The sequence below is a fragment of the Annulohypoxylon maeteangense genome (assembly GCF_022496945.1).
Source record: "Annulohypoxylon maeteangense strain CBS 123835 unplaced genomic scaffold GGS22scaffold_13, whole genome shotgun sequence".
NCBI lineage: Eukaryota > Fungi > Ascomycota > Sordariomycetes > Xylariales > Hypoxylaceae > Annulohypoxylon > Annulohypoxylon maeteangense.
In genome coordinates this window covers 1,074,078-1,098,936 of record NW_025953260.1, presented here as the reverse complement: position 1 = coordinate 1,098,936, position 24,859 = coordinate 1,074,078, and the positions used below count along the sequence as shown (strand labels likewise).

General features: G+C 47.9%; 6 protein-coding genes across 6 annotated transcripts; 5 read left to right on the top strand and 1 right to left on the bottom strand.

Moving 5' to 3' along the window:
* Nucleotides 1-1,436: 1,436 nt before the first annotated feature.
* GGS22DRAFT_38923 (uncharacterized protein) lies at nucleotides 1,437-4,076 on the top strand. Its single transcript, XM_047966963.1, has 4 exons — nucleotides 1,437-1,847; nucleotides 1,959-2,016; nucleotides 2,174-2,880; nucleotides 2,938-4,076. Exons 1-4 carry the CDS (start codon nucleotides 1,692-1,694, stop codon nucleotides 3,865-3,867), a joined length of 1,851 nt encoding a protein of 616 aa, XP_047817171.1. The 5' UTR covers nucleotides 1,437-1,691; the 3' UTR covers nucleotides 3,868-4,076.
* A 663-nt stretch (nucleotides 4,077-4,739) lies between these two features.
* Nucleotides 4,740-10,345, bottom strand: GGS22DRAFT_168448 (exoribonuclease 1). The gene is made up of 4 exons (XM_047962157.1): nucleotides 9,735-10,345; nucleotides 9,571-9,664; nucleotides 7,932-9,519; nucleotides 4,740-7,882 (listed from the first exon to the last, which is right to left on the bottom strand). Exons 1-4 carry the CDS (start codon nucleotides 9,737-9,739, stop codon nucleotides 5,313-5,315), a joined length of 4,257 nt encoding a protein of 1,418 aa, XP_047817170.1. The 5' UTR covers nucleotides 9,740-10,345; the 3' UTR covers nucleotides 4,740-5,312.
* A 163-nt stretch (nucleotides 10,346-10,508) lies between these two features.
* Nucleotides 10,509-12,645, top strand: GGS22DRAFT_168446 (WD40 repeat-like protein). Its single transcript, XM_047962156.1, has 6 exons — nucleotides 10,509-10,788; nucleotides 10,840-10,896; nucleotides 10,967-11,018; nucleotides 11,081-11,596; nucleotides 11,661-12,146; nucleotides 12,199-12,645. The coding sequence occupies exons 1-6, from the start codon at nucleotides 10,755-10,757 to the stop codon at nucleotides 12,371-12,373; spliced, it is 1,320 nt and encodes a 439-aa protein (XP_047817169.1). The 5' UTR covers nucleotides 10,509-10,754; the 3' UTR covers nucleotides 12,374-12,645.
* Nucleotides 12,646-12,978: 333 nt separating this feature from the next.
* Nucleotides 12,979-17,628, top strand: GGS22DRAFT_168445 (phospholipid-translocating P-type ATPase). Its single transcript, XM_047962155.1, has 3 exons — nucleotides 12,979-16,741; nucleotides 16,794-17,203; nucleotides 17,285-17,628. Exons 1-3 carry the CDS (start codon nucleotides 13,310-13,312, stop codon nucleotides 17,400-17,402), a joined length of 3,960 nt encoding a protein of 1,319 aa, XP_047817168.1. The 5' UTR covers nucleotides 12,979-13,309; the 3' UTR covers nucleotides 17,403-17,628.
* A 1,463-nt stretch (nucleotides 17,629-19,091) lies between these two features.
* On the top strand, nucleotides 19,092-21,477 carry GGS22DRAFT_190649 (glycogen synthase; the record flags this gene model as incomplete). The annotated part of the gene is made up of 5 exons (XM_047965010.1): nucleotides 19,092-19,176; nucleotides 19,262-19,359; nucleotides 19,412-19,687; nucleotides 19,748-21,303; nucleotides 21,363-21,477. 5 exons carry the CDS (start codon nucleotides 19,092-19,094, stop codon nucleotides 21,475-21,477), a joined length of 2,130 nt encoding a protein of 709 aa, XP_047817167.1.
* Nucleotides 21,478-22,188: 711 nt separating this feature from the next.
* Nucleotides 22,189-24,859, top strand: GGS22DRAFT_38816 (uncharacterized protein). Its single transcript, XM_047966961.1, has 3 exons — nucleotides 22,189-22,871; nucleotides 22,957-24,206; nucleotides 24,363-24,859. The coding sequence occupies exons 1-3, from the start codon at nucleotides 22,510-22,512 to the stop codon at nucleotides 24,680-24,682; spliced, it is 1,932 nt and encodes a 643-aa protein (XP_047817166.1). The 5' UTR covers nucleotides 22,189-22,509; the 3' UTR covers nucleotides 24,683-24,859.

Genomic DNA, 24,859 nt, shown 5'->3' with positions numbered 1-24,859 from the left:
TGACGGTGAGTTAACAATTACCAGTTGACATTATGTCCACACCTGGTGACTATCCCTGTGACCATGTCCAGATACCCCCCCCACCCGGTAGTGTATGTATTTAAATACACATAGCTGAGGTACCTAGGATTACATACGTTATGCATTCATGATGGAATTGCTCTTAAACTTGAACTTCCCGTTTTCTTGGTTTCCTTTGATGAGGGACTGTCCAATGGGCGATGACGCGTGGGACGAGGTACATACCGATGACGTAGGGTAGGACCTTACATAAGGAGCGCTAAAGGGCGCTTAGGAGAACCCTTTACCTGGGACACCACTCGAATATTTGAACTACTAGGATAGATAATAAGGGAACTTTTATAAATCATTAGCAGGTATGAAAAAGGGGCATGTATATTAGCTATGAAAAAAAAAAGATGAAAAAAGAGGCAAGCCACAGTTAACTTGTAATACAGGTTACCAAGTACCTACTTCTTACCTAAATTTTAAAGAAGCTGGTAATTGGAACTCCACACTTCTAACGACCCAGTAAAATTTTAAAAGGTCTTTTTTTTTTCGGGGTCCGGGCTAAAATAATAGTAGGAAGGAAAGAGGTTGAGGTTAGCTGGTTAGGTAAGTTTAAGGGGAAGAGGGGGTCAACTAAATAGAAAATAGGAAATGGGAAAAAAATAATCATAATAATAATCATAAAAACATAAAATCGTCCATCATAACGAGATTGATCAGCCATGCACACTGCCCGAACCAACGACTTTTACTACAACGGAACCCACTACGCAACTGTGCACATCTGTAGTTTCCGGGGGTAATTCGTCCATCGACGTGACTCGTTTAATTCTCTCGACTCTCTTTTCTTAATTTTTTTTTAACTCTCTTCCTTCTTCCGCGCACACATACTGAACCCCTTCACTCTCTTATCCCTCTCATCCTCTCCCACAAACATCATTTCCCCATTATCGTCCTTTTTTCTCCCTTCTGTTTTATGTTGTTTCCTGTACACGACGCCTCTCCTCCATTCCCCCGGCATTGCGGCATTGGTATTGTGACGTCCTACTATTTGTAGTAGGCATCCATTTACAGTCCCGTTCGAGGTAGTGTGCCAGTGTGCTTGACGGACAGATAGCGAGAGTGTCAGAGAGGGATAGAGAAAGAGAAGATCGGACAGCTTGGGTTATCATTACTTATTGATCACCGACTACCCATCTTCCGCGTCTCACCAGTCTCGTATCTCGATTATTTATTTATTTATCTATTTTTCTTTTCTTTTCTTTCTCTACCTTCATCTCTTAATCGAACAACATTGGACCGTAACTGGGTCTCTCTCTAGTCGCTCGTTGCAACATCAGTTCGACTCGGTGACCGCCCTTGATTAACTTCCTCGATATTCTCGATTTTCTCGACTTTCTCGATATTGCCCGAGTTCATAAAAAGTTGGAGCTCCCATCAACCATCTACCATCACCGCAACTTGACAGGTATCTGTCTTAATATCTAGCCGAACCCGATCCTTGCCGAGTCTAACGATAGTACTTGTACCATACAACTGCCACATACTCGACATATCATTTTCTCATAGATCCAATATTCAATATCCAACAGCGAAACATCGTACCTCTTCCTCTCAAACCTCCCAAACTCCAACTCTCCAACACTCCAACACTCGCGATACGGTCTGTGGTTTTACTCACCATGGCGAGTCAACAAAGCCCTCCTCCCCATATCGATCGTTATGTGGTTATCCATGTTGCGACGACCTGCGATGAACATGGTGTCTATGTGACTAAGGATTCTGCGGAAGTCATCGAACTGGGTTGGATTCTTCTGGATGCCAAGTCCCTTGATGAGGTATGGATACGTCTAGTTCTTTTTTTGTTATTCATTTTTTTAATTTTTAATTTTGCTTTCTGTTTTATCGAATATGGAGCTATCTTGTACTGACAAATCTTTCATCTCTAGATTCATCGGGAGAGTGTGTTAGTCAAGCCCATCAATACACCAATTACTCCTTTATGTAGTAAGTTATTGATAGATGATCCCCCCCCTTTTTTCTCTCTTCTCTTTTTTAATTTTTTTTTTTTTTTTTAATTTTTACCATACCCCTTTCTGGAACTGTATATCGTATATGGTTATTGATTAAAAACACGATGATGCTAATACGTAAATGCTTCTAGCGAGTCTTACGACACTAACTTGGGAGCATGTTCGAAATGCCGGAACCTTCCGAGATGCCGTTAATCGGTTCGATGCTTTCGCTTCTGAACATTTGACGTCTCAGAATCTCGATTTTGTTTTCGTCACTCTGGATGCTTGGGACCTTCGAGTACAACTTCCCCGAGAAGCTCGTGATAAGGCAGTTGTATTGCCCCCATATCTCCAACACTCAAGAACTTTCGATCTACGCACCGAATACCAGCGATGGCAGCAGCACCACCCCGAGTCTCTTCCTTTTGGCCCCTCGATGCTATCTAACATATGCGCCGCCCTTGAGGTAGAACCTGTCCAATCTAGTGCTCCTATCAAGCATAATCTCCCATTTCACCTGCAGGCACTTGCTCCAGCATCTCCTCGACGCGCTATGGAGGAAGCTGTCACGCTCGCTAGGGTCCTTCGTGGGTTGATCCGAAAGTCTCAACCTCCTCAAGAACACCCCGATGTATTAACTCGCCCCATGGATGCGCGTGCTGACGTTCGCGCCTTTTTGTCGGAACGAAGCAAGGTTTTGCATATGTCTGGACTCCCTCATGATACTACCCAGTCGGAACTCGAGAGTTGGTTTACGCAGTTTGGTGGCCGTCCCATTGCTTTCTGGACCTTGCGTACTCCAGAGCAGCACAAACCAACGGGCACCGGATTTGCCGTCTTCTCGTCCCACGAAGAGGTATGTCACCTACCATATTTACCGCTTACTCTGTTGCGCTAACAATAATTACTCCAGGCGGCAGAAAGTCTATGTATGAACGGCCGCGCCTTGAACGAGAAGGCCATAGAAGTTTCTCCTTCCTCTAGCCGGGTGCTTGACCGCGCCGCAGAAATCCTTACGCCTTTCCCGCCTAGCAAGAATCGCCCTCGTCCCGGCGACTGGACCTGCCCTTCGTGCGGATTTTCCAACTTCCAAAGACGGACGGCATGCTTTCGCTGTTCTTTCCCGGCAGTCAGTGCAGGCCCGCAAGGCGACATGGGTTACGGCTACGGCTACGGTCCCCCGGCAATGATGGGACCACCGCCTCACCACGGAGGCCATCATGGCAATATGGGTCATGGAGGGGGGAGAATGGGTGGTAGTGGTGTTGTCCCGTTCCGAGCTGGAGATTGGAAATGTGGTAATGAGGTTTGTGGATACCACAACTTCGCTAAGAATGTGTGCTGTCTTCGATGCGGCGCTAGCCGTGCTGGTGCTGCCGTGGTGGCTGACTCGGGATATCCTTCGCCAATGGATAGCGGGTCTAGCTATGGGATGGGCTCCGGTTCGATGGCTGGAACGCCGGGCCCAGGTCCGTTCGCCTCGGCTACAGGTCCCTTTGCCGCGTCCGGTGGCTATGGTCATCATTTTGGAGGACCACCCAGTACCTACGCACTACCTTCGGGTATTGGCGGAGGTGCGGCCCCTTATCCGTCCCTGAATACGCATTTCGGTCCCGGTCCTGGTTCTCACTCCGCCGGTCCTTTTGACAGCCGAGCTGCCGAGGCTGCCTTCCAGTCAGCCAGCAACGGTCCGGCATCCGCAGGTCCGTCGAACAATTACTTCTCTTCTACGTCGGAAAATGACCCATTTGCGTTTCTCTCCTCTGGCATTGGTGGATTGTCTGTCAGCGGTGATGCGCGCCAGAACGGCGCTGGTGCACCTTCAAATAAGTCCCCTGCATAATTATGAATCGATTCCGTTTCATCAGCTTGAAAAGTGTCTGAAGACCGTCGGTTATACCAATCTTGGGAATACTCTTTCTCTCTGGACATGCGCCGACACTTTCGAGGGATGTTTGTTCACTTTGGAAGATCCGGGATAAGGGGAGATGACGCGAGATACCTAGGGTTAGCAGGGTGTTTGTAGGGAAACGTTTTGTTTTTTGAGAAGAAAAGTTTACACCGGTATATCAAGGGGCGGGGGGGCGGAACCAGGAAAGTGATAAAAAAAAGGCCAATTTTTCTAGAACGGACATCTAGGGCCTGGTCGGCTGGTTGTGGTGGGCTTGTTTAACTCTATGAACCTTCTCAACCTTGTCGCCTGATATACATTGAACGTTCTGGCCTTGATGGGCAGACGAACTTGTACAAATGGACGGATATGTGCGGCAGGGCAGGATCTGAACGGTGGTGCATAGCGCAAGGGAGTGTAAATGGTATACCTGGCCTCATTTGTCAAGCCCGAGATTTATTGTCAGAATTCGTTGTACCTCATCTTACTCTTGTCAACTCGCTTTTTTTTTCTCTTTTCTTCGAATTAAGTTTTCTTGTCTTTTCTGCGTCGATATATTTTCGTTCCTTCACTCGTATTCACCAATTATTTAAACCAACCATGGGAGACACGCACTTCGTCTCTACCTGTAGCCACTTGGACGGCACCTCAGGTGTCGATGAGGAATATGGTAATGTAGATGGTGTATTTGGCTTTTGGCCAGTCTGATGGGCTCAGAATTGGGCGCGAGATCTTCAGTGTGCCTAGCTCTTCTGACCACTACGGTTGACAGTACTAATGAAGCTGTCCTATATCTCTACGGTCCGTTAAGTGCTTCATAATTAGGTCCTACCTACACTATAACTAGTCTTTTTGGCTTCAATGATGCCCTCGTTGACTAAGGCCTTGATGGTGGTAAGACATACGTATGGTGAATAGTAACGTGATGGAATAACATCGATTATCCTACCTTAATGTAGAGCCTAGGATAACTACCGAGAACGGCATCATTTCATTCCATTTCCACGTCCACAATTTGTGCAAGCATATAGGTAATATAGACTCTGCCTACATATGCTATAGCACCTCTAATTTCGCAGATCTCAGATGTAGGTCATAGTCGAGGTAGCTGGTCCTGAACTGCTAATATGAGAAATAGGCGTGGCATCCACAGCCGATGGTATTAACGCGTCCAAGACTAAAAGCTGGCACGGCAATACGCTCACATTCTATAAGCATCTCGACACCTTGAGCATGATGAAGGGAAGGCAATCCTCAAAACCCGTTGCCCACGTATGACTTCCTGCACTCAGACCTTTCGTTCACAATGTCCACTGTTAATCTTTTATCAGTCTGAGTGGATTGGGGGAGAGTCCTAGCAGCTTATGTGGCTCAACTTGTCCCGAATCTTTAGCTCATTAGTCTTTACTTGCCACGCCTCGGGCCCCTCTTCCACGCAAGGCGCCACGGCCGCGTGCACGTCCGCGGCCACCGCCACGAACATCCAATCCGGATGGTGGTGGTACAGCATTGTACGCCTGGGTCTGAGACACTCCCGGTATACCTGATGCGCTCGGGTTACTGATCGTGTTAGTTGGGGCCGTCGATACTCCCCTCCCACCTCTACTTCCACGTCCACCCCTGTTCAAACCTCGACCGCGCGGAGGAAAGCTGCCACCATGTTGCGCTGCTCCTTGGAAATTTGCTTGCTGGTGCTGGTGGTTGTTGATCGCTGGCCGATAAACCATACTGCTGTGCTGTAAACGAGGGGGATCGTTAGGTGCCGAAGAACTCTGGACGTTTCGTCCCTGTGCCGACTGTTGATGGACGCCGTTCACGGCACCCCTCCAAGATCCCCGCAGGGGAGATGGTGCTGATGCATCCCGGAGTTGACCCCTAGGGTCGCCAGGTGTGCCGTATCCTCGGGACTGAAGAGGTAGTGTTGTTTGGATAGGTCGTTTTTCTAGGCTCATCTTGGAACTTGCAATAACTTGCCTATTTGTGACGTTAAGCACCGAATTAGCTGAGACAGTCTGGCCTCTGAAGGGCTCGCACCGGCCACCCAAAGTTGTGCCATTCATAAATGCATTGTCGCACAAGATGTCAAGCATGTGGTGGTTGCCTACTGTGCTTATACCGACAACCGTTCCCCTTGAAGCAATAGGTACTTTTCCGGAGGCTTGTACGTAAACCACTCGGTCGCCCAGGCTGAATTGCTGATTGCCTAGTCGTTGCTCAGCGTCCTTAGGGTTGAGCAGTGCTGACCGAGGAACGCCTTTGAGCTTTTTCCTATCATGTTTGTCGGTAGATTCTCTCAACTCATCTACTGTTTTCTGGAGTAGCATAACTACGTCAGAGTCCAGTTGTTCGGCATCAAGGGGGACTCGCTCGAACTTGCTTGTTTCCACAGTCTTCAGCCAAGCCCCGATCTCCTTGATCCTAGCGCTGGCGACGTCACCATCTGGCCAGAGTTGTGTCTCGTGCAATTCGTTCCCCGATGGATTCTTCATGATGGCAGCAAAGAAATCAGGAAAGCGAGTCATATACTCTACTAGTAGCTGTATTGCTGTAGGGCTAAATTCCCATCCCGAATTCGATTTCCTGGAATATCCGAGTACCTTTTGCTTCCTTGCCTCGAATTTGAGGTTTAGTCCAAGATTGACCTTCATACTGCCACCTATCGTGTGAACATAAAAGGAAGAAGTAATCTTGCTTAACACGAGAGGGTGTAGCCCTAGGTCCCTCGCCACAGCGTAAGACGGTCGATAACCACTGTGGTGCTCAGCACGGCGAATAATTGGATGTGCAAAGTCGGGCTCTTTTATGCGAGGTACAGACAACATGATCTCGGCTCGGTTATCGATGTGACCAGAGATCTCAAGAGGACGACCATAGGCGTAGTCACCTAGAAAGAAAATGCGAGATCCGATAGGGAACTCTTCTTCAAACGGTAGCGCGGGCCGTTCAATGAACCTCTCATCCTCACTAATGACTTCATCGACGATCACTTGCGCAGCGTAATCCGTCTCCATGCCGGGGATATGACCGTACTCTTTGATGGTAGCACCTTCATCAGTCTTGATGAGCCCCCTTAACATGTCAACATGGACCATCGACTCAATGGTACCAATGATGATGCCAAGTCGTTTACTATAGAAATTTTCAATGCGGAACGACTTCTTGTTCCACTCTTCAATTTCTCTGCCAGTGTGGTGAGTCTGGATCACTTGACCAGACCCATCGGTGGCAAGTGTGTAGTCGAATAATTCGTCAGACACACACATGATCTTAGCCTCTTGTAAAAAGGGGTATCCGACGTGGCATTTCTGCCCCAGTTTGACCTTTGCCAATTCAGCTCTGCTGCGGAGTTCTACGTCGGCCAGGGTTACGACCATACTTTCGTTGCGGCTCTCTTGCTGGAAAACGTTCACACCGTGAAAGCCAAGGGTGGCATTGTAAGGTAATGTAGCCAGACTTGGAAACCCTGCTAGGGCGTCGACCCCCAGTTTCGTGTCTCTCAGTAAGCCGACATACAGGTCTAACCCTTCTGTTGTAGGTAAGTCAAATATGTTCTCGACGCAATGGCAATGGGGTACATCTGGGAAGATTCCGACCATGGACGAGGTGTAAATGAAGTCGACGCTGGCATCATAGGTGAACTTCAGTGACACGCCAAAATCATTGCGCGCCCTTTCTTCTGGGGTAAGAAGCTGGTTTTTGGGTGCCATAGCAGATAGTAATCTCTGCTCGTCGATAAAAGGGATCTTAACAACAGCTTCCCATTCCATTTTCTTTCCGTTCATGTCGAGCTCAAAATCTCTAGGATAGAAATCGATAATTGGAGATTTTACATCTGTCATAAGTTCGTGATATATTGAAGGGACGATTTTCTTGCTTCGGTCCGGGAGTACTCCCATCAACTGCTCAAAAGGTCGGAAGGGCTGGCCCAATTTGAAGTTGAGATCAGCGCTCATGCCTTTGGTGATATCTGTATTGAACAGTTAGCGAAATCCTCGGCCTAAAAGTAAAATACATACCTGATGTCATGGGAGAGTAGTGGTAGCGGTAGAACCATGGCCAAGAAGCTACACCTTTGTAATAATAATATAGTACCCATTGCAGGCCCTGCACATAATTCTCGCAAAGCTTTGTTAGTTCCGTCTCCTTGGCTTCTGGAGCCCAATCAAATTTACTTGCGTAATACTTGTCTTTCCACTCTTGGAACTTGTCCTCATACATGGCTTGAGCGGTGGTCTGGGCTTCCTGGGGAGAAATGTCAACAACTTGAGCATTATCGTAGCGCTTCATAACGCGAAATAAGGCCATGTGCCCTTCTTCCTCTTCTTCTTCGTTGTCATCACCGTCTTCCCTTGCGGGGAACGCTAATGATAGGCTGCGTTGTCCATCGCCATCCTCAACAGTACGCCATTCGATATGAAGACTGTCGGCCGTGTCCTGAACGAATTTCCTATCGGCGGCGGCAAGTTCGTGGCCTAGGTCGAGTGGAGTAGGCGGCCGTTGGTTTATGAACTTCCGAATCTTCTTCCATATCTCCTTCTGGGAACTCGTCACGACAAGCTTTCCTTTCGGCTTGCTATGTTCATGGCCGTTAGTTTCCGCTAGGTGCTTGCCCTTTAGCCACTTAGAATCGGCGTGCTCGTTCTCAAAATATCGATCTTCTTCCTTCGAAAGCTCCTCGAGTAGTAATTTCAAGCGGGAGAGATTGATTACCCCCCCTTCATTGATGTAACCATCGCACTGGGGAAGAAGTTGCTTGTAGAGACGAAACATGGTTGCCAAAGCCCCCTCATTAATGTGAAGATTAGGTAGGTTGGGAAGAAAATCATTGCCAACGAAGAATGCCATGAGGATGAAATCATCAATGATTCTCTCCATATCAAAAGGCACCTTTATGCATCCTTCCTTTTTCAGCTCCTGAAATTCCAGCTCGAGATATTCTCGAACTATGCAGAGGTGCATGAGGTAGAAGTTTTGATGCTCAAGCTCCTTCGACTTTGTCTTCGAAGCCCGACCAAAAGTGACCTCTTCTCGAAGCAAGCAGAAATGGGGATCGTGGCTTAACAGCCCCAACATGATAAGATCAGCATCGAGACCGTATAAACAATGACGAACGTTGGGATGATAATCCGGCTGAGCCTTCGCGTTCCTGATGTACTCCATAATCTTGTGTTCTCCCTCGCCAGGGACTTCGTGGCCAGAGAGAACAATATCGCAAACTTGCCAATCAGAATCCTCGGAAATCTTTTTGTTGATGAAGTACTTGAGCTGCTGGGTTAGCTTGGCCATGAATTCCGTGCCCGGCGTAATACAGTTGCTGTCAAAGGGATCGTCCTTCGGAAGTTCCTCTCCTTCTCGTATGGCCTTCTCGCGAGCCTGTTCGGCATCTAACGCCGTCCGGAATCGACGGGCCCTCTGTTGGTTCATTTTGGCTCTTGGAGCAACGCCGTCGATAGCCATGAAGAATAGCTTCTTTGGCTTGATTTTCCCAAACAAGTGTTCAATGTAGTTAAATATGCGTATAAACATCTCATCTTCGCTGAGGCGGAATGAAGTATCGTGCGAGTCTTTGTGGGTGCAATTGTGGATGATGCCATTCATGTCCAACTGCGCAGGTTAGCGAGGACCAATAGTAGGTATATTTGCAGGATATCGCACGTAAAGGTTGTCGAATTCAGGGATTCGGTTCTCTGCAATGAGCTGAGATATCGCAGGATACCGCTCCGAGAGCCATCTGAAAAACTTGGGAACACTAGATAGAAGTTAACGAGGTGTAAATAGGATAACGTATCACGAATTGGGAACTCGCAACCTATACGTACCCCATGTTGACTCGATCGATCGACAGGAATCGAGATGAGACTGATATAAGATCCGGATAGCGCACGGGCGCCTTAGGGTTGAGGATTGAGGTGCGATGGCGAATGTGGTAAAATAATTTGGTGCGAGTAGGGACTCAGTTAAAAAGAAATATATCAAGATATTGCCTGCGATTTGAGGCCTTGAGCGTAATCTTTTGTGGAGATTTTAAACCCCAGAACAAAAAAAAAACAAAAACAAAACAAAACAAAAACAGAACACTATATGGAATAAATAATATGACGAGAAGAGTGCCGAGTCTCGACAGGGCAAGGCATCTGGGGCAGCGCAAAAGGCTGACGATGATGAACGGAATATTTGTGGGTGTGGTTAAACTTGAATGCGATGCGGATCTCCGTACGTACATACCTACCTAGGTATGTAGTGATTGATGTTTGGGTAGCTCTGGTTTTCGGCAACGGCAACGAGGAGTCATTGACCGGGACAGCACCAGTGCTATTGATGTAGGTACCCGGAGTGCCACTCAATACTTAGATACTTTCAATAAGGTTACTAACCTATTAGGTATGTACTTCTACATACAATGTAGCTAGATCACATTTATATCTTGCTCATGAAATCTTAGATAGATGTTGATATACATACCTAGTACTTACTCGCGCAGATAGGTATTTGTGTACCCCTGCGCCACAAAATTACAGTTAATACCTGAACGAGCCTCCCCCGCATTCATCTACGCAAAATAAAAATCATGTACATGTACAATACGTACAATACATAAATGTAGGACCTAGGTACTACATGGTAATCCTAGGGTAATTGAAAGCTGGGGTTAGAACATTAACTGAAGCTGCTGCACTTTACGCGCATCGCGTTTTGCCGCGTGAAATTCACTTCTCAAACTTATCTTTTTTTTCTCTTTTTTTCTTTTCGACTTTAACAACCACCCAATCGGTCCAATCGCACGATACGCAGAACTACAATCATCTCACATTTCATTTTGCGTAGAATACCAATTTGTCATGGCCCCAGGTCCCGTTGCCGAGGACGTCGACAGTTAGTCCCTCTTGGTACTTTTGAAGGTGCATACTAACATGATGATACAAGTGGAGATGGGTGCGCAGGATTATGACGAGGATGAAGAGCAGAGACTCATCAATGAAGGTATTTCATCTCGTAATTGATTTAGCATGCTCCTGGAATTTTTTTATTGATTTCTTCTGACCCTTGGCAGAGTATAAAACGTGGAAGAAGAATTCTCCTTTTCTCTATGATATGATCTTAAGGTAAGTTACTAATAATCAATAACGAGACACACTAGCTCTATGACTTAATACATCCATCGCAGCACTGCCCTGACATGGCCTACCCTGACAGTCCAGTGGTTCCCAGATGTCAAAGAACCAGAAGGCAAGAATTGTCGCATCCACCGAGTTCTGATCGGAACACATACCTCTGAAGGTAAACCGAATCACGTCCAAATCGCCGAGGTCGAGATTCCTAAGTCCGTCCACGCCCATTCAAATGATTATGACGATGAACGAGGTGAGGTTGGTGGTTATGGAAAATCTCCTGCTGGCGACATCGCGGCCATGAAGTGGAACATTGTCCAGAAGATCGACCACCCTGGCGAGGTCAATAAAGCTCGTTACTGTCCCCAAAATCCCGACCTCATTGCTACACTAGCGGTGGACGGCCGAATCCTTATCTTCGATCGAACCAAGCATAGTTTCGAACCCAATGGCAAGGTCAACCCCCAAATCAGTCTCGAAGGTCATAAACAAGAAGGATTCGGTCTTAATTGGAATCCCCATCTTGAGGGATCATTGGCCTCGGGAAGCGAGGACGAGACTGTCTGTCTTTGGTATGCTATTTATTGGTGCTCGTGAAAAAGCTCTATCTATGATTAGGCTAACACCACGAATTAGGGATCTCAAGGCATTGCCAAATGGTAGCAACACTTTAAGCCCTGCCCGTCGCTTCACTCACCACACCAACATTGTCAATGACGTTCAATATCACCCCATCTCGAAGAACTTCATCGGTAGCGTGTCTGATGACTTGACTCTACAAATCATGGATGTGCGACAAGCCTCAACTACGCAATCATCACTAGTTGCTAAAGACGGACATAGCGATGCTATCAACTCGTTGGCGTTCAATCCTTCCACCGAGGTCCTCGTAGCTACCGCTTCCGCCGATAAGACTATTGGAGTTTGGGATCTGCGCAATGTGAAAGAGAAGGTTCATACCCTAGAAGGCCATCAGGATGCAGTTACTTCGCTTTCCTGGCATCCCCACGAAGCCGGCATCCTTGGCAGCGCTAGCTACGATCGACGAATCATCTTTTGGGATCTTAGTAAAGTCGGCGAGGAACAACAGCCTGACGATCAGGAAGATGGACCCCCTGAACTGTGAGTTTTTCTCTTTCGCATCGTAGTAGAAACACCAACTAATCCTTTATAGATTGTTCATGCATGGTGGGCATACCAACCACCTGGCAGATTTCAGCTGGAACCAGAATGACCCATGGCTGGTAGCTAGCGCCGCCGAAGACAACATGCTTCAAGTTTGGAAAGTCGCCGACTCTATTGTTGGAAAAGACGAAGCAGACCTTCCATTAGACGAACTTGGCAGGTAAAGAGTTAGGCTTAGCAGGAGAGCAACAACTAGCAACTATGGCTTATAGCGCTAGTTGATGACCGGATGGGGATAAGGAAGGGCGGGTCCTTTGGCAATTGCAATGTCGACGAGAATACCAACAAGATTAGAAAGACTGCCGTATCAGCCCAGCAGAGAAAGCTATGCCGTATGCCTCTACTTGCTACCACCAGGATTGTCCATATAGCTAGCTACCTGCGTAATGACCGTTTTTTTTTAGAAAAGGAAAAAAAAAGCAACAAAACCAAAACACCTTACCGTGCATAGAAGATTAAATACTAGGTAAGAACCAAGTCTTTTATGCGTATAATTTTATACAGTATTTAAAACGATGCTCAAGGTATCCTAGGACCTAGGTCGATACATACCTAGGTAGCTACCTATTACCCAGTTCGATTATGGAGTGGGATTTACACATTAGAGGTGTGTTCCTATCGACCCACATCCATGTCCATTCATGTACTTAATACTTCCTAGGTAACGTAATGTACGTTCCTGCCACATGTACATGTAACTAATGTAACTACCTACATACCTGCAGGCAACCTTGAAACTTCAAGAGCCACCTTTAACCTTTTTGGAATATGGAAATCGAACATTTTGGCCGACTCTTCCTTTTACATGCAATTCTATGTAAAATTCCCTTCTGCCATATCTTCCCTTTTCCTCCTCTTGTCAAGATTTTACTTTCGTGTGTTCACTTTGCTGAGAGGTTCCATATGCCTGCGAGATAAAACGCTTATTACGCGTACTTAGTCCTTCAGAGTGGCTCTGCTACGTAGGCTGATACTTAGTCTATCTAGTATCTGAATGTTGAGCTTCTGTCGCCTCCCACCACAAACACTCACAAGCTTCCTAATCTGACCTCCTTATTGAGCAGCTCCTCTCTTTCTAGGAGCATGACTCCAATGCGGGAATGCCGCCATTAACCTCATATCGTCCGACCGAGCCTCTAGATTCTCCAGTAAACGATTCAGATTCAGATGTCGATCTAGACCTCGAGGAACTAGACCCGAGCACCTCCTCCCACGTCCAAGCATCTCGCCTTCTAGGACATAATCAAAGCCCTGAACAGCGAGTTCCACGGATCGCATTACGAAATATTCGCATGGGCGGTTTGAGGCGATCGGGAAATCGAGGTCGCGGCTATGGCGAACTTGGCCATGATAGGGATGGGATTAATGACGCCGTGGACGTGCTAGAGGACGACCCACAAGGACAGCGGTATTCGGGTGGAAGCCAGCATGCTGGCGACGAAGCGCCTCTCCTAGATGAATATGCCTCGCAATCTCGGAGATCTTTTGCCAGCGATAGGCTCCAGAGTCTCGCTCATATTAGCTCGTCCTTGAGACTGCCTAGCTTCATGTCCAGTACTACTACCAACCGACAAGACGAGGATGGAATTGCCGATTATAGAGAAGGCGATCCTTCGACCTCGAGAATTCTTGCTGTCGGCTCTCCTCAAGCTACTCGTTATCCGCCGAATCTTGTCTCAAATGCCAAGTACACGGCTTTTACTTTTCTCCCTATCACTTTATACAATGAATTTTCGTTCTTTTTTAATATGTACTTTCTCCTAGTCGCTCTGTCGCAGGCCATCCCACCCCTGAGGATAGGTTATCTATCCACCTATATTGCTCCGCTTGCATTCGTCCTTTTTATCACAATGGGGAAGGAGGCATACGATGATATAGAGCGACGTCGGAGAGATAACGAAGCGAACTCGGAGGAATATGTCGTTCTTCGTTTTAGGGAACCAGGACAAACCGGCACATCATCACGCGTTCTCAGGAATCTCAAGTCGACAGTCGCACGGAAAGCAGATCGACAATCGTTGACGAACAGGGACCGGTTGTCGGATATTCAGGAAGAAGAGGAGCAAACCGAAGGTCGAGGTAGGGGTCGTCCATCTTCCTTTGTCGAGGAAGTCAACAAGAAGTCCCGAGATCTTAAGGTTGGAGATGTTCTCAAACTAAGTAAAGGCCAGCGCGTCCCTGCGGACGTTGTCATCTTGAAGTGTTCCACCCCTGAAGGCGCACAAGCTCAAATACAGATCCCGGAAAGTTTAGAATCGGAAACATTGTTAGTCAGTCCTCTGGAGGGCGACGCCTACCAACCCAATTCCTCGCCCTCACTTGGGACGTCGAAGAATCCCGATCCAGACGACTCGCATACTTCCAACAGTAAGTCTTCCGGAGAAACTTTCATTAGAACCGATCAACTAGACGGCGAGACGGACTGGAAGCTTCGACTAGCGTCTGCCCTGACCCAGACTCTTCCTGTAGAGGAGTTCGTTCGTGTCAGGGTCACAGGTGGAAAGCCTGATAAGAAGGTTAATGAATTCGTTGGCAAGCTTGAGTTGATGACGACGCGAAACGACGCCTTAGACAGCCAATGTGATGAAAGCAGTATAGATAATGGCGGCCACACCGCCGCCCTGTCAATCGACAATACCGCTTGGGCAAATACTATCATTGCCTCCCAAGCGATTACCATGGCTGTCATCGTCTACACTGGTCCGCAAACGCGATCAGCACTTTCCACATCGTTGTCACGGTCTAAGACTGGTCTATTGGAATACGAGATCAATTCCCTTACCAAAATACTTTGCGCACTTACCTTAGCATTGTCGGTTGTTTTGGTCGCCCTAGAAGGATTTGGCGACACCGAGGGGAATATATGGTATGTGAAAATCATGCGCTTCCTCGTGCTCTTCTCTACCATTGTACCGATCAGCCTCCGAGTCAATCTTGATCTTGGGAAGAGTGTATATTCGTGGTTCATACAGCGGGATCCAGGTATTCCGGGTGCGGTGGTTCGGACTAGCACAATTCCGGAGGATCTTGGGCGTATCGAATATTTACTGAGCGACAAGACGGGCACTCTGACCCAAAATGAGATGGAGATGAAGAAAATCCACGTGGGCACTGTTTCTTATGCCAACGAGGCAATGGATGAGGTAGTGGGATATATTAGACATGGGTTTGTCGCGGCACCGAGCGACAAGGCATTGGTCACGCCTTCCTCTTCCTACAGTACAACTGCTGGCGTCACAGCAACCAGGACACGGCGAGAAATCGGGTCCAGAGTTCGTGACGTTGTTCTGGCCTTGGCTCTCTGTCATAATGTAACACCTACGGTGGAAGAGGAGGATGGCCAGACAACCACTTCTTACCAAGCCTCCTCTCCAGACGAGATAGCCATAGTCCGATGGACCGAGTCCGTCGGTCTTCGTCTTGCGTATCGAGACCGAAAGAAAATGGTCCTAGAGTCCACTGACACGGGAAAGGTAGTCGTGCAAGTTCAGATTCTGGATATCTTCCCTTTCACTTCCGACGGCAAGCGCATGGGAATAATTGTCCGGTTTCAAGAGCAAATGAATCCTTCTTCTCATGATTTAGATGGCGGTGATGTTTGGTTCTATCAAAAAGGTGCCGACACCGTCATGGGATCTATTGTAGCTGCAAATGACTGGCTGGATGAAGAAACCGCAAACATGGCCCGGGAAGGTCTAAGGACTCTGGTAGTCGGAAGGAAAAGGCTGCCCTCTGAAAAATACCGAGCTTTCTCAGCCAGCTACCAGGAAGCCTCGTTAGCGATCAGCGGTCGTGATGCTGGAATGCAACGCGTGGTGTCGGAATTCCTCGAGCACGATCTCGAGCTTCTTGGGGTTACTGGCGTCGAGGATAAACTTCAGAGGGATGTCAAACCATCCCTGGAGCTACTTCGCAACGCTGGTATCAAAATATGGATGCTGACAGGTGACAAAGTCGAGACAGCAAGGTGTGTTGCTGTCAGTTCGAAACTTGTTGCGCGAGGACAGTATATCTATACCGTTGCGAAGCTCAAGCATAAGGACAATGCTCAAGATCATCTGGACTTCCTCAGGAGCAAGCCGGACTCCTGTTTACTGATTGATGGCGAGAGCCTGGTGCTTTATCTAACACATTTTAGAGTTGATTTCATTTCGGTTGCTGTTCGACTACCAACGGTTGTCGCCTGCCGATGTTCACCCACACAGAAAGCCGACATCGCAAAACTAATCAAGGAATTTACTAAGAAGCGAGTATGCTGCATCGGTGATGGCGGGAATGATGTCTCGATGATACAAGCCGCGGATGTTGGTGTTGGTATCGTCGGCAAAGAAGGTCGGCAGGCCAGCCTCGCGGCTGATTTCTCCATCGAGCAATTCTGCCACCTTACCAAACTTCTAGTGTGGCACGGCCGAAACAGCTATAAGCGGAGTGCTAAGCTCGCCCAATTCGTAATTCATCGTGGTCTCATAATCGCGGTCTGTCAGACCATGTACAGCATCGCCATCAAATTTGAGCCGGAAGGCTTATATAAGGTACGTTGCTCCTATCCCCCATGCTCTAGCCTCAATATCTTACATCTAGTAGGATTGGCTCCTCGTGGGATATGCCACTGTATACACGGCAGCGCCGGTGCTGTCACTCGTCCTTGATAAAGATGTCGATGAAAACCTTGCGAACCTCTACCCTGAGTTGTACAAAGAGTTGACATCAGGCCGCTCCTTATCCTACCGTACCTTTTTCGTCTGGGTTTTTGTGTCGATTTATCAAGGTGGCATGATCCAAGGCCTATCCCAAATCCTCACAGAAGTTGATGGGCCAAGGATGGTGGCTGTCAGCTACACAGTTCTTGTGCTCAACGAGCTTTTGATGGTTGCCATCGAGATCACAACATGGCATCCTGTTATGATCATGTGTATCATTGGGACCTTTCTATTTTATATTGGGTCGATGCCGTTCCTGGGTGGATATTTCGATCTTGATTTCCTTCTCAGTTGGTAAGTACATATCCATCTCAGCGGGCAATATTTTACATCCCTCGTTTTAGTATCTACGTCGACTAATCCGTCTTACTGTAGGGGTTTCGTCTGGCGCGTGCTCGCCATCGGTTCCATCTCTCTAATACCACCGTACGCTGGGAAATTGATTAGGAGAACAATGAAACCACCATCGTACAGAAAGGTTCAAGGCATATGACGATGTGTCTATATGGGGCAATGCACATTGGTTAGGCGTCCGGCGTTTATATTATATATATATATATATATAATCATAAGCCCTCGTCCTCGAGTGGCTTTGGTGAAAATCGTTTATTGCCATTAACCCCCCAGCCATTGTCTTGTAGCTTCAATATCGTAGTGTACCTATGAATATCTAGTGGATCAAAGTAAGGTTTTAAAAAGATTTTGGTTGGATACTGTCGAGGCCTTGCTGTAGCATTTGAAAAATGCCGCCTTTACCACGCCTTCCCGCGTAGCCCGCGTAGCTCGCCTTGTTAAGCCGTCCGGCATATTTTGTCATATTGACTAGTAAGGTGTTTCAACTTAAAATGAGACATACGAGTGAGGCGTACCTATGTACCACCTACCTAGTACATGTATGTAGGTATAGAATAACTTAAAGCCGATAGTCGAAATTAGATATTTCGACCTTAACATATATATAATGAGAAATTTATAAATTAGTGTTCCACGTCCATTACCTAGGTATATTATGTGTTAGGTACATAATCCTATATAGCTTGTGGCCGCCCAGGTACCTCCATATTAGGTTCAACACCTACATATTAAGTCCAGCCTGCCGGTGTCTTCTACTAGTTTTTCCTACTAGTACAAATACAAACGTAATTGGTCAAGTCATCCATACATAGGTACCTATGCATACCTATAGTACATATATAGTACATACAGCCGCTGCGTCATAGCTCACATGCAGCTCTCACGTACATATGCCTGGCACCTCTTTACGCATTGGCGCCAGACTGCGCCCGATCGAAAAGTGGAAATGAATATTGAGCTGATTATACGCATGAAATGTAGACCCGTCTGTTAGGCCTATGTACGCATTTATGCATATAAAATCCATATGTCATCTAACTAACGATAACATGCGTTTAGATGGGTGGTAAACAACCTAAAGTTCTGGGGAACTTTAGAGTTGGGTTGCGGGATTGTGGGACCATGGATAAGGTACCTACATAATAGAACCTACCTAGTAGTAGATATCGCGCAAGAGTTTCCTTAGCCTGTAAAGTTTCGCCTCCACAGACTTTTCTTCTTTTGCGGAGGTCTAACTATGGAGACTTAGTCTAGTCCCCTACCCCCCATTTCACATTCCACATTCCATATTCCATATTCCGCATCTCCACCTGAGAAGTGAAATACCTACATCTTTTCCCTCTCCTCTCCTCTCCTCTCCTCAACTTTAATCTCTATTCCCGTCGTCTCTGTGGACCACTTCAATCTACCAATCTAACATTTAGCATCTAGCATCTTCGAAGGATCACTCAGCTGTTTGGGCTTTGAAATCGTTCGGGTTTGTTCGGCGGTAGGTGAGCCAACCATACAACCATATAACCCATCTCAATCCATTTTTCCCGTTACATTTGGGTGGAGAGCTTCTCTAGGTACGCTAGCTCCCTAGGTATCTTTTAGGTATCTTTATATACATTTCCGAGGTTGGGAGACTTATACGCCCAAGACCTTGATATTTTCTTTCCCATTCCTTCTCTTCCATTCCGTCTCCTATAAAACCCCATCGAACGTGGTCCTTACCTCCCCGTCGTCGGTTTTCCCTATACAGCTAACCCATCATAGTTGTGCCACATACTTAGAACCCTCGACCTTTCTCACCTTCTTGTTTACTTAAGTCCGTCGATTATCGCAGATGGCTACCGAAAACGGGGAGAGAGCTCCTCGCGAAGTGAAGAATCATATCTTATTCGAGGTTGCGACTGAGGTGGCGCATCGCGGTATGTTAGACATATATATATATATATATATATAATATTTAAAATTTAAAGGGCGCGGTCCTCTTTAGACTAACACATATCTCAGTCGGCGGCATTTACTCTGTCATCAAATCCAAGGCGCCCGTCACTACAGCTGAGTATGGCGAGCGGTATACTCTCATTGGCCCTCTCAACCACCAGTCTGTATGTTATATCTTAGACCTAGCGTTTTGTGCGTCTTCCTGACCTATAGAAGGCGGCTGTTGAAGTCGAAGAACTCGAACCAACTACCCCTGAGCTTGCTAAGAGCATCGATGCTATGAAGAACCGGGGCATTGGCATACTTTACGGACGATGGCTTATTGAAGGTGCCCCTAGAGTATTGCTCATCGACACAAAGACTGCGTATAAGTATTTGGACGAATGGAAAGCAGACTTATGGAACGTTGCTAGTATCCCAGCTCCGCCAGGCGACGACGAAACGAACGAGGCTATTGTTTTTGGATACCTGGTCGCATGGTTTCTAGGAGAGGTATGTTGCTTATATATATAGTTGACGTCGCAGATACTAACATTTCGGGTGTGGTTGTAGTTTGTCTGCCACGAGAAGAACAAAGCCGTTATTGCTCATTTCCACGAATGGCTTGCCGGTGTTGCCTTACCGTTGACGAAGAAGAGGCGCATAGACGTCACCACCGTCTTCACTACGCATGCAACTCTTTTAGGCCGATACCTATGCGCTGGTTCCGTTGACTTCTACAATAATTTACAATGGTTTGACGTCGATGCCGAAGCCGGAAAGCGTGGGATCTATCATCGTTACTGTATAGAACGTGCTGCCACACACTCCTGCGATGTTTTCACGACTGTCTCTCACATTACGGCCTTCGAAAGCGAGCACTTGCTTAAACGGAAGCCAGACGGAGTTCTGCCCAACGGGCTTAACGTCACCAAATTCTCTGCGATACACGAATTCCAGAATCTGCACCAGCAGTCTAAGGAGAAGATCCATGATTTTGTCCGCGGACACTTTTACGGGCACTATGACTTCGTTCCCGAAGACACCGTTTACTTCTTCACTGCCGGACGTTACGAGTTCCGGAATAAAGGTGTCGATATGTTCATCGAGTCCCTCGCTCGTCTCAACCATAGATTAAAGAGCTCCGGAGGCAAAACCACCGTTGTAGCATTTATTATTATGCCCGCACAAACTACATCGCTGACGGTAGAAGCTCTAAAGGGCCAGGCAGTAATCAAATCACTCCGCGACACGATTGAGGTGATCGAGCGGGGGATCGGTCGCCGTGTCTTCGAGCGGTCGTTGAAGTGGCATGACGGAGATCCGATGCCAGACGAAAAGGAGCTAATTACGAGCGCTGATAGAGTTGTCCTGCGCCGTCGCCTTTTTGCTATGAAACGACATGGCCTCCCTCCTATCGTTACACACAATATGATCAACGACCAAGACGACCCTATTTTGAACCAGATCCGACGAGTGCAGCTCTTCAACCACCCCACGGACCGTGTCAAGATTATCTTTCACCCCGAGTTCCTAAACTCGTCGAATCCTATTCTGCCATTGGATTACGATGACTTTGTGCGCGGCACGAACTTGGGCGTGTTCGCCTCTTACTACGAACCGTGGGGCTACACCCCTGCCGAGTGTACTGTCATGGGTGTTCCAAGCATCACCACTAACCTGTCTGGGTTTGGTTGCTATATGGAGGAATTGATTGAGAACTCGGCCGACTACGGCATTTACATCGTGGATCGGCGGAATAAAGGCGTCGATGACTCGGTCAATCAGCTAACTTCACATATGTTTGATTTCTGCCAGAAAAGCCGACGTCAAAGAATCAATCAGCGGAACCGGACTGAGAGACTCAGTGACTTGCTAGACTGGAAGAGGATGGGTATGGAATATGTCAAGGCTCGACAGTTAGCTCTGCGACGAGCATACCCGACTTCGTTTTCCGGCGACGAGGAGGATGACTTCATCCCGGGAGTCGAGCAGAAGATCTCTCGGCCCTTCTCAGTCCCGGGTTCACCCCGCGACCGCACTGGGATGATGACCCCCGGAGATTTCGCAAGCCTACAAGAGGGGAGAGAGGGCCTGAGCACAGAAGATTACGTGGCATGGAAGCTGCCGTAAGTGACTTACCGAACCGCCTGCCGGAATTGATGACTGACATAGGATTGTAATGCAGCGAAGAGGAAGATCCCGAGGAATACCCATTCCCCCTGACGTTACGAACAAAGAAAGGAAACTTCTCCGGACCTGCATCTCCTCTTGACGGCCTCCAAATCAACGGGACTCAGTAGGTATAGACGGCCACCGTTGTTCATTGTTTCTTGGCGGTGCAGGTTAAAAATGTTGTGTAGGTAGCTCGAGTGATTGGAACGTTGATCAGGACTGGTAGAGAGGTGTTTTGATGATACGGTAAGTTGTGACGGGAACATAGGCGAAGGTAGTAGTTGCATAGTAGGTATATATCATCTTGGTTGGGGGGAAGGGGGATGGGGGATGGCCCGGCAAACACGGAAAAACCATGGGGGTTTCATTCTACATTTAATCGCATAGCAACGCATTAGCTGGCAGTTATTAGCACTATATTATTATTTTTCAGTTTGCTGTCAAGAGTCGGGCTACTTGCATATGTACCTAAGTCAGAGGGAGGTATCTGGGTATGCAATAATGCATGTACTACCTACTAAGGTGCTACCGAAGTATAGGTAATATCTCGAGGTATGTAGGTGGATACAACTTGGAATAGTTGGTGGGCAAGTTTGAACGATTGGGTGAGGTGCAATACCAGGGTAGTTTATTTTCTATTACCCAAGCCTCTGAACGTCTAAAGGGGGCCAATGAACAATTATGACGTATATATTTAGGTACGAAGTGTACTACAAGAGTACCTACAGAAGTTGTTTTAAGCGCGAATCCCTACAGCGTATAATAGTATTGTACCTAGGTAGTATCTACAGCGTAACATATCTGCCTAGTACATAGTAAGTACTTTACATACCTACCTAGTGGTATGCAAGTGGCTGGGTATCGGGTATCCCTGAACTTCAATCAATTGATTGATTCCCCGCCTTGACCTTCCTTGCCCTTTTTTAAAACAAAGCCCGGAGACGTGAAAGCTTCGACTTATACCTACCTACCTACATACCACCTACCACTTGTCACTTACCACTTGTCACTTACCTCTTGACTTATAGCCGTCGCTCATGGGGAACGCATGTGGCCTGGGCATGTCCATATTGATGCAAACATTGTACGTCTAGTAGGGCAAAATTGGAAAGGTCGCCCTCACGCGTCGCGGTACCGCTTTTCCTTAATTTGGGTTCGCGATGAAATTTACCGGCATGAAGTTCTTTCGGCGCAGCAAGAAGCCTCCCCAACAGCCCAAGCCGTCAAAGAAGTCGGCCCAGGATGAAGTGGAGAGGGATAAATATCGGGTTTACAACCCGCAGCAAAACGACTATTATAATTATGCCGCTCAAAGAGGCAGCGTATTCGCGCCCTGGTTGGAGCTGCCCCCTCCAATATTAGAAAGGGTCTTCTCTTTCGTCTGTCCCCATTGTAGTGATGAGTCGTACGAAACATGCGAGCAGAGCGCACTCGAAAACGCCTGCATGCTTTGCGATCTACGCGACCTCTCCCACGCCGGCCAAGTCTGTAAGCGCTGGAGAAAGGCTGCCGTCAAATTAATGTGAGTCGCTCCTTAAATGGAAGCTACGTGGCCCCAGGACGACGTGTTGCTAAATACTAGGGGCTTTTCCCTCCCGCCATCACAGGTACCATAGCATCCGTATCGATTCTGTACATTACTGCGAGCGCGAGATCGATCTTTCCGAGAGACGAAAGCGCAGGAGTCGCTTCGATCGCAATGGTCTTCCTGAAGACACAGCTAGTGCTCGGCTACAATTGCTATGCCGGTCCCTACGTGAAGACCCGACACGGCTCGGTTCCCTGGTTCAATACTTCAAGACGCCGTACATGTTACGGGAGTCGAGCACGTCCACGCTCGCGCGAACCATCGCCGTTTTACCCAACCTCCGCTACGTCGATTTGCCTGAAGGGCTATTTAGCGATGATCCGGCTTACCATACCCTCAAGCTCGAAGTGCAAGCCCGCTGCCCAGACCTCAGAAAGATGACGTATATTGGCGGCAGCGAGCGGAGCCTGGAGGTGTTAAGCAGGGGTAATGTATGGCCGCACCTCGAAGTGTTGGAGCTGGCTAGAATAAACATGGATCCGGCGATGCTGCGACACGTGCTTGCAATGCTTCATCACCTACGAGCTCTGAAGGTGTCGGACTGTCGAATGTTGGATGACGATATATTCAAATATAACGACACCTTGGCATCTTTTCCAGCCTTGGAGGAAATGATACTGATAGACACACCGAGGCTTACCTCGGACGGCCTGGTGGCATATCTATCCAGAGATGAGACGCAGAGGCAGCTCAAAGTGCTCTCTCTTTCTAACACGGGCGTCCAAGCATCCGCACTACACGACGTGTTAGCCCAGGCGCCGAACCTTACAGCCCTCTCCATCATTAATCAAGTAGATTCCCCATTTCCATCTCACTCGGGGCCTCTCCCGCCACTAAGAAACTGGTCTCTACAAACTCTACGCTTCGAAATTACGGCATCGCCGGCTACTGCTTCCTACGCAAGTATTACGAGCGGCTACTACAACTATCTGGCATCTTCTCTCTTCGCCGGTGGCCTACCGCGTCTATCTGCAGTGTATGTTCGCGACCAGGACTTTGCGGACACCCTCCTAGGCCTCCCGCCGCCTATGCCTGGGTTCGCTGGGGGCCAGCAACGACCTAGCAGTTCCAGTAGCGCCGGCATGTTTGGCATGGGGAACAGTAGCCTTTCACCGATGAATACCAGTCACTTTGGTAACGCACCCCCACGCTTCAGTTCCAACAACCCTTTCGCGGCAACGCTGGGACCGTCTCGCGGATTATCACTCAACCAGACGCTCGAGGTTTTCACAAAAGGGGAAGACGATGTCGACTGGGGTAGCATTAGGAGTAAGTATCTGAAGTATCTGCAATTTGTCCTCGTAGAGCCCCTAGCACCTCCTCACCTGTGCATTTTTATCTTGAAGGAGATCCTTCTAAGCCTCATGGCACGGAATCAGTCTACAATCTTCTACGTGTAGCAGTTACTGACCCCTTGGATTATAGTGGACCCCTTCGACGCTTACGGCGGTGTTGCGGGTAACGACAGCAGAGGTCGCAGTGGTAGTACTTCGAGCGGCCGCCCTCTAAGCAGTTACGGCCTAGCAGATATAGGATCTGGGTGGCAGGCTGGTGGTGGGGCCAGGAAGAGTATAGTTGTGCAAGGAACTGGCGCTGGTAGTTTCCTAGCTGTGCCGGGCGGTAAAAGTCTGGGCGGGCACGGGCGTAGTGGAAGCACGGCAAGCTCGAGCGGCGTTAAGGAGGATCTGTGGCCACGACCCATGAGTAGCTCGGGAGCTAAGGGAGATCGAGACCTGTGGCGGTGATTGGCATGCCCTCTTAAGAGGGCTTAGCCTCGACTGTTAATGGATGACGATGTTATGAGATTCTGGGGTCTGATATTCCAAGGCGATCAGTGTAAGGGGTTAAGACTAGCAAGACTACGGTAATAGGAACCATCAATTGTGCTACCAATCATTTGTGTGTGTGTGTGTGTGTGTGTG

Coding starts and splice junctions, on each gene's coding strand:
- GGS22DRAFT_38923 (XM_047966963.1), top strand. CDS start 1,692: ATGGCGAGTCAACAAAGCCCTCCTCCCCATATCGATCGTTATGTGGTT. Junction 2,017..2,173: donor ACCAATTACTCCTTTATGTA/GTAAGTTATTGA, acceptor AAATGCTTCTAG/CGAGTCTTACGACACTAACT. Junction 2,881..2,937: donor TCTTCTCGTCCCACGAAGAG/GTATGTCACCTA, acceptor TAATTACTCCAG/GCGGCAGAAAGTCTATGTAT.
- GGS22DRAFT_168448 (XM_047962157.1), bottom strand. Junction 9,520..9,570: donor CTGAATTCGACAACCTTTAC/GTGCGATATCCT, acceptor TAACCTGCGCAG/TTGGACATGAATGGCATCAT. Junction 7,883..7,931: donor CTACTCTCCCATGACATCAG/GTATGTATTTTA, acceptor TGTTCAATACAG/ATATCACCAAAGGCATGAGC.
- GGS22DRAFT_168446 (XM_047962156.1), top strand. CDS start 10,755: ATGGCCCCAGGTCCCGTTGCCGAGGACGTCGACA. Junction 10,789..10,839: donor CGTTGCCGAGGACGTCGACA/GTTAGTCCCTCT, acceptor TGATGATACAAG/TGGAGATGGGTGCGCAGGAT. Junction 11,597..11,660: donor GACGAGACTGTCTGTCTTTG/GTATGCTATTTA, acceptor ACCACGAATTAG/GGATCTCAAGGCATTGCCAA.
- GGS22DRAFT_168445 (XM_047962155.1), top strand. CDS start 13,310: ATGCCGCCATTAACCTCATATCGTCCGACCGAGCCTCTAGATTCTCCA. Junction 16,742..16,793: donor AGCCGGAAGGCTTATATAAG/GTACGTTGCTCC, acceptor TACATCTAGTAG/GATTGGCTCCTCGTGGGATA. Junction 17,204..17,284: donor CTTGATTTCCTTCTCAGTTG/GTAAGTACATAT, acceptor GTCTTACTGTAG/GGGTTTCGTCTGGCGCGTGC.
- GGS22DRAFT_38816 (XM_047966961.1), top strand. CDS start 22,510: ATGAAATTTACCGGCATGAAGTTCTTTCGGCGCAGCAAGAAGCCTCCC. Junction 22,872..22,956: donor AAGGCTGCCGTCAAATTAAT/GTGAGTCGCTCC, acceptor CCGCCATCACAG/GTACCATAGCATCCGTATCG. Junction 24,207..24,362: donor CGACTGGGGTAGCATTAGGA/GTAAGTATCTGA, acceptor CTTGGATTATAG/TGGACCCCTTCGACGCTTAC.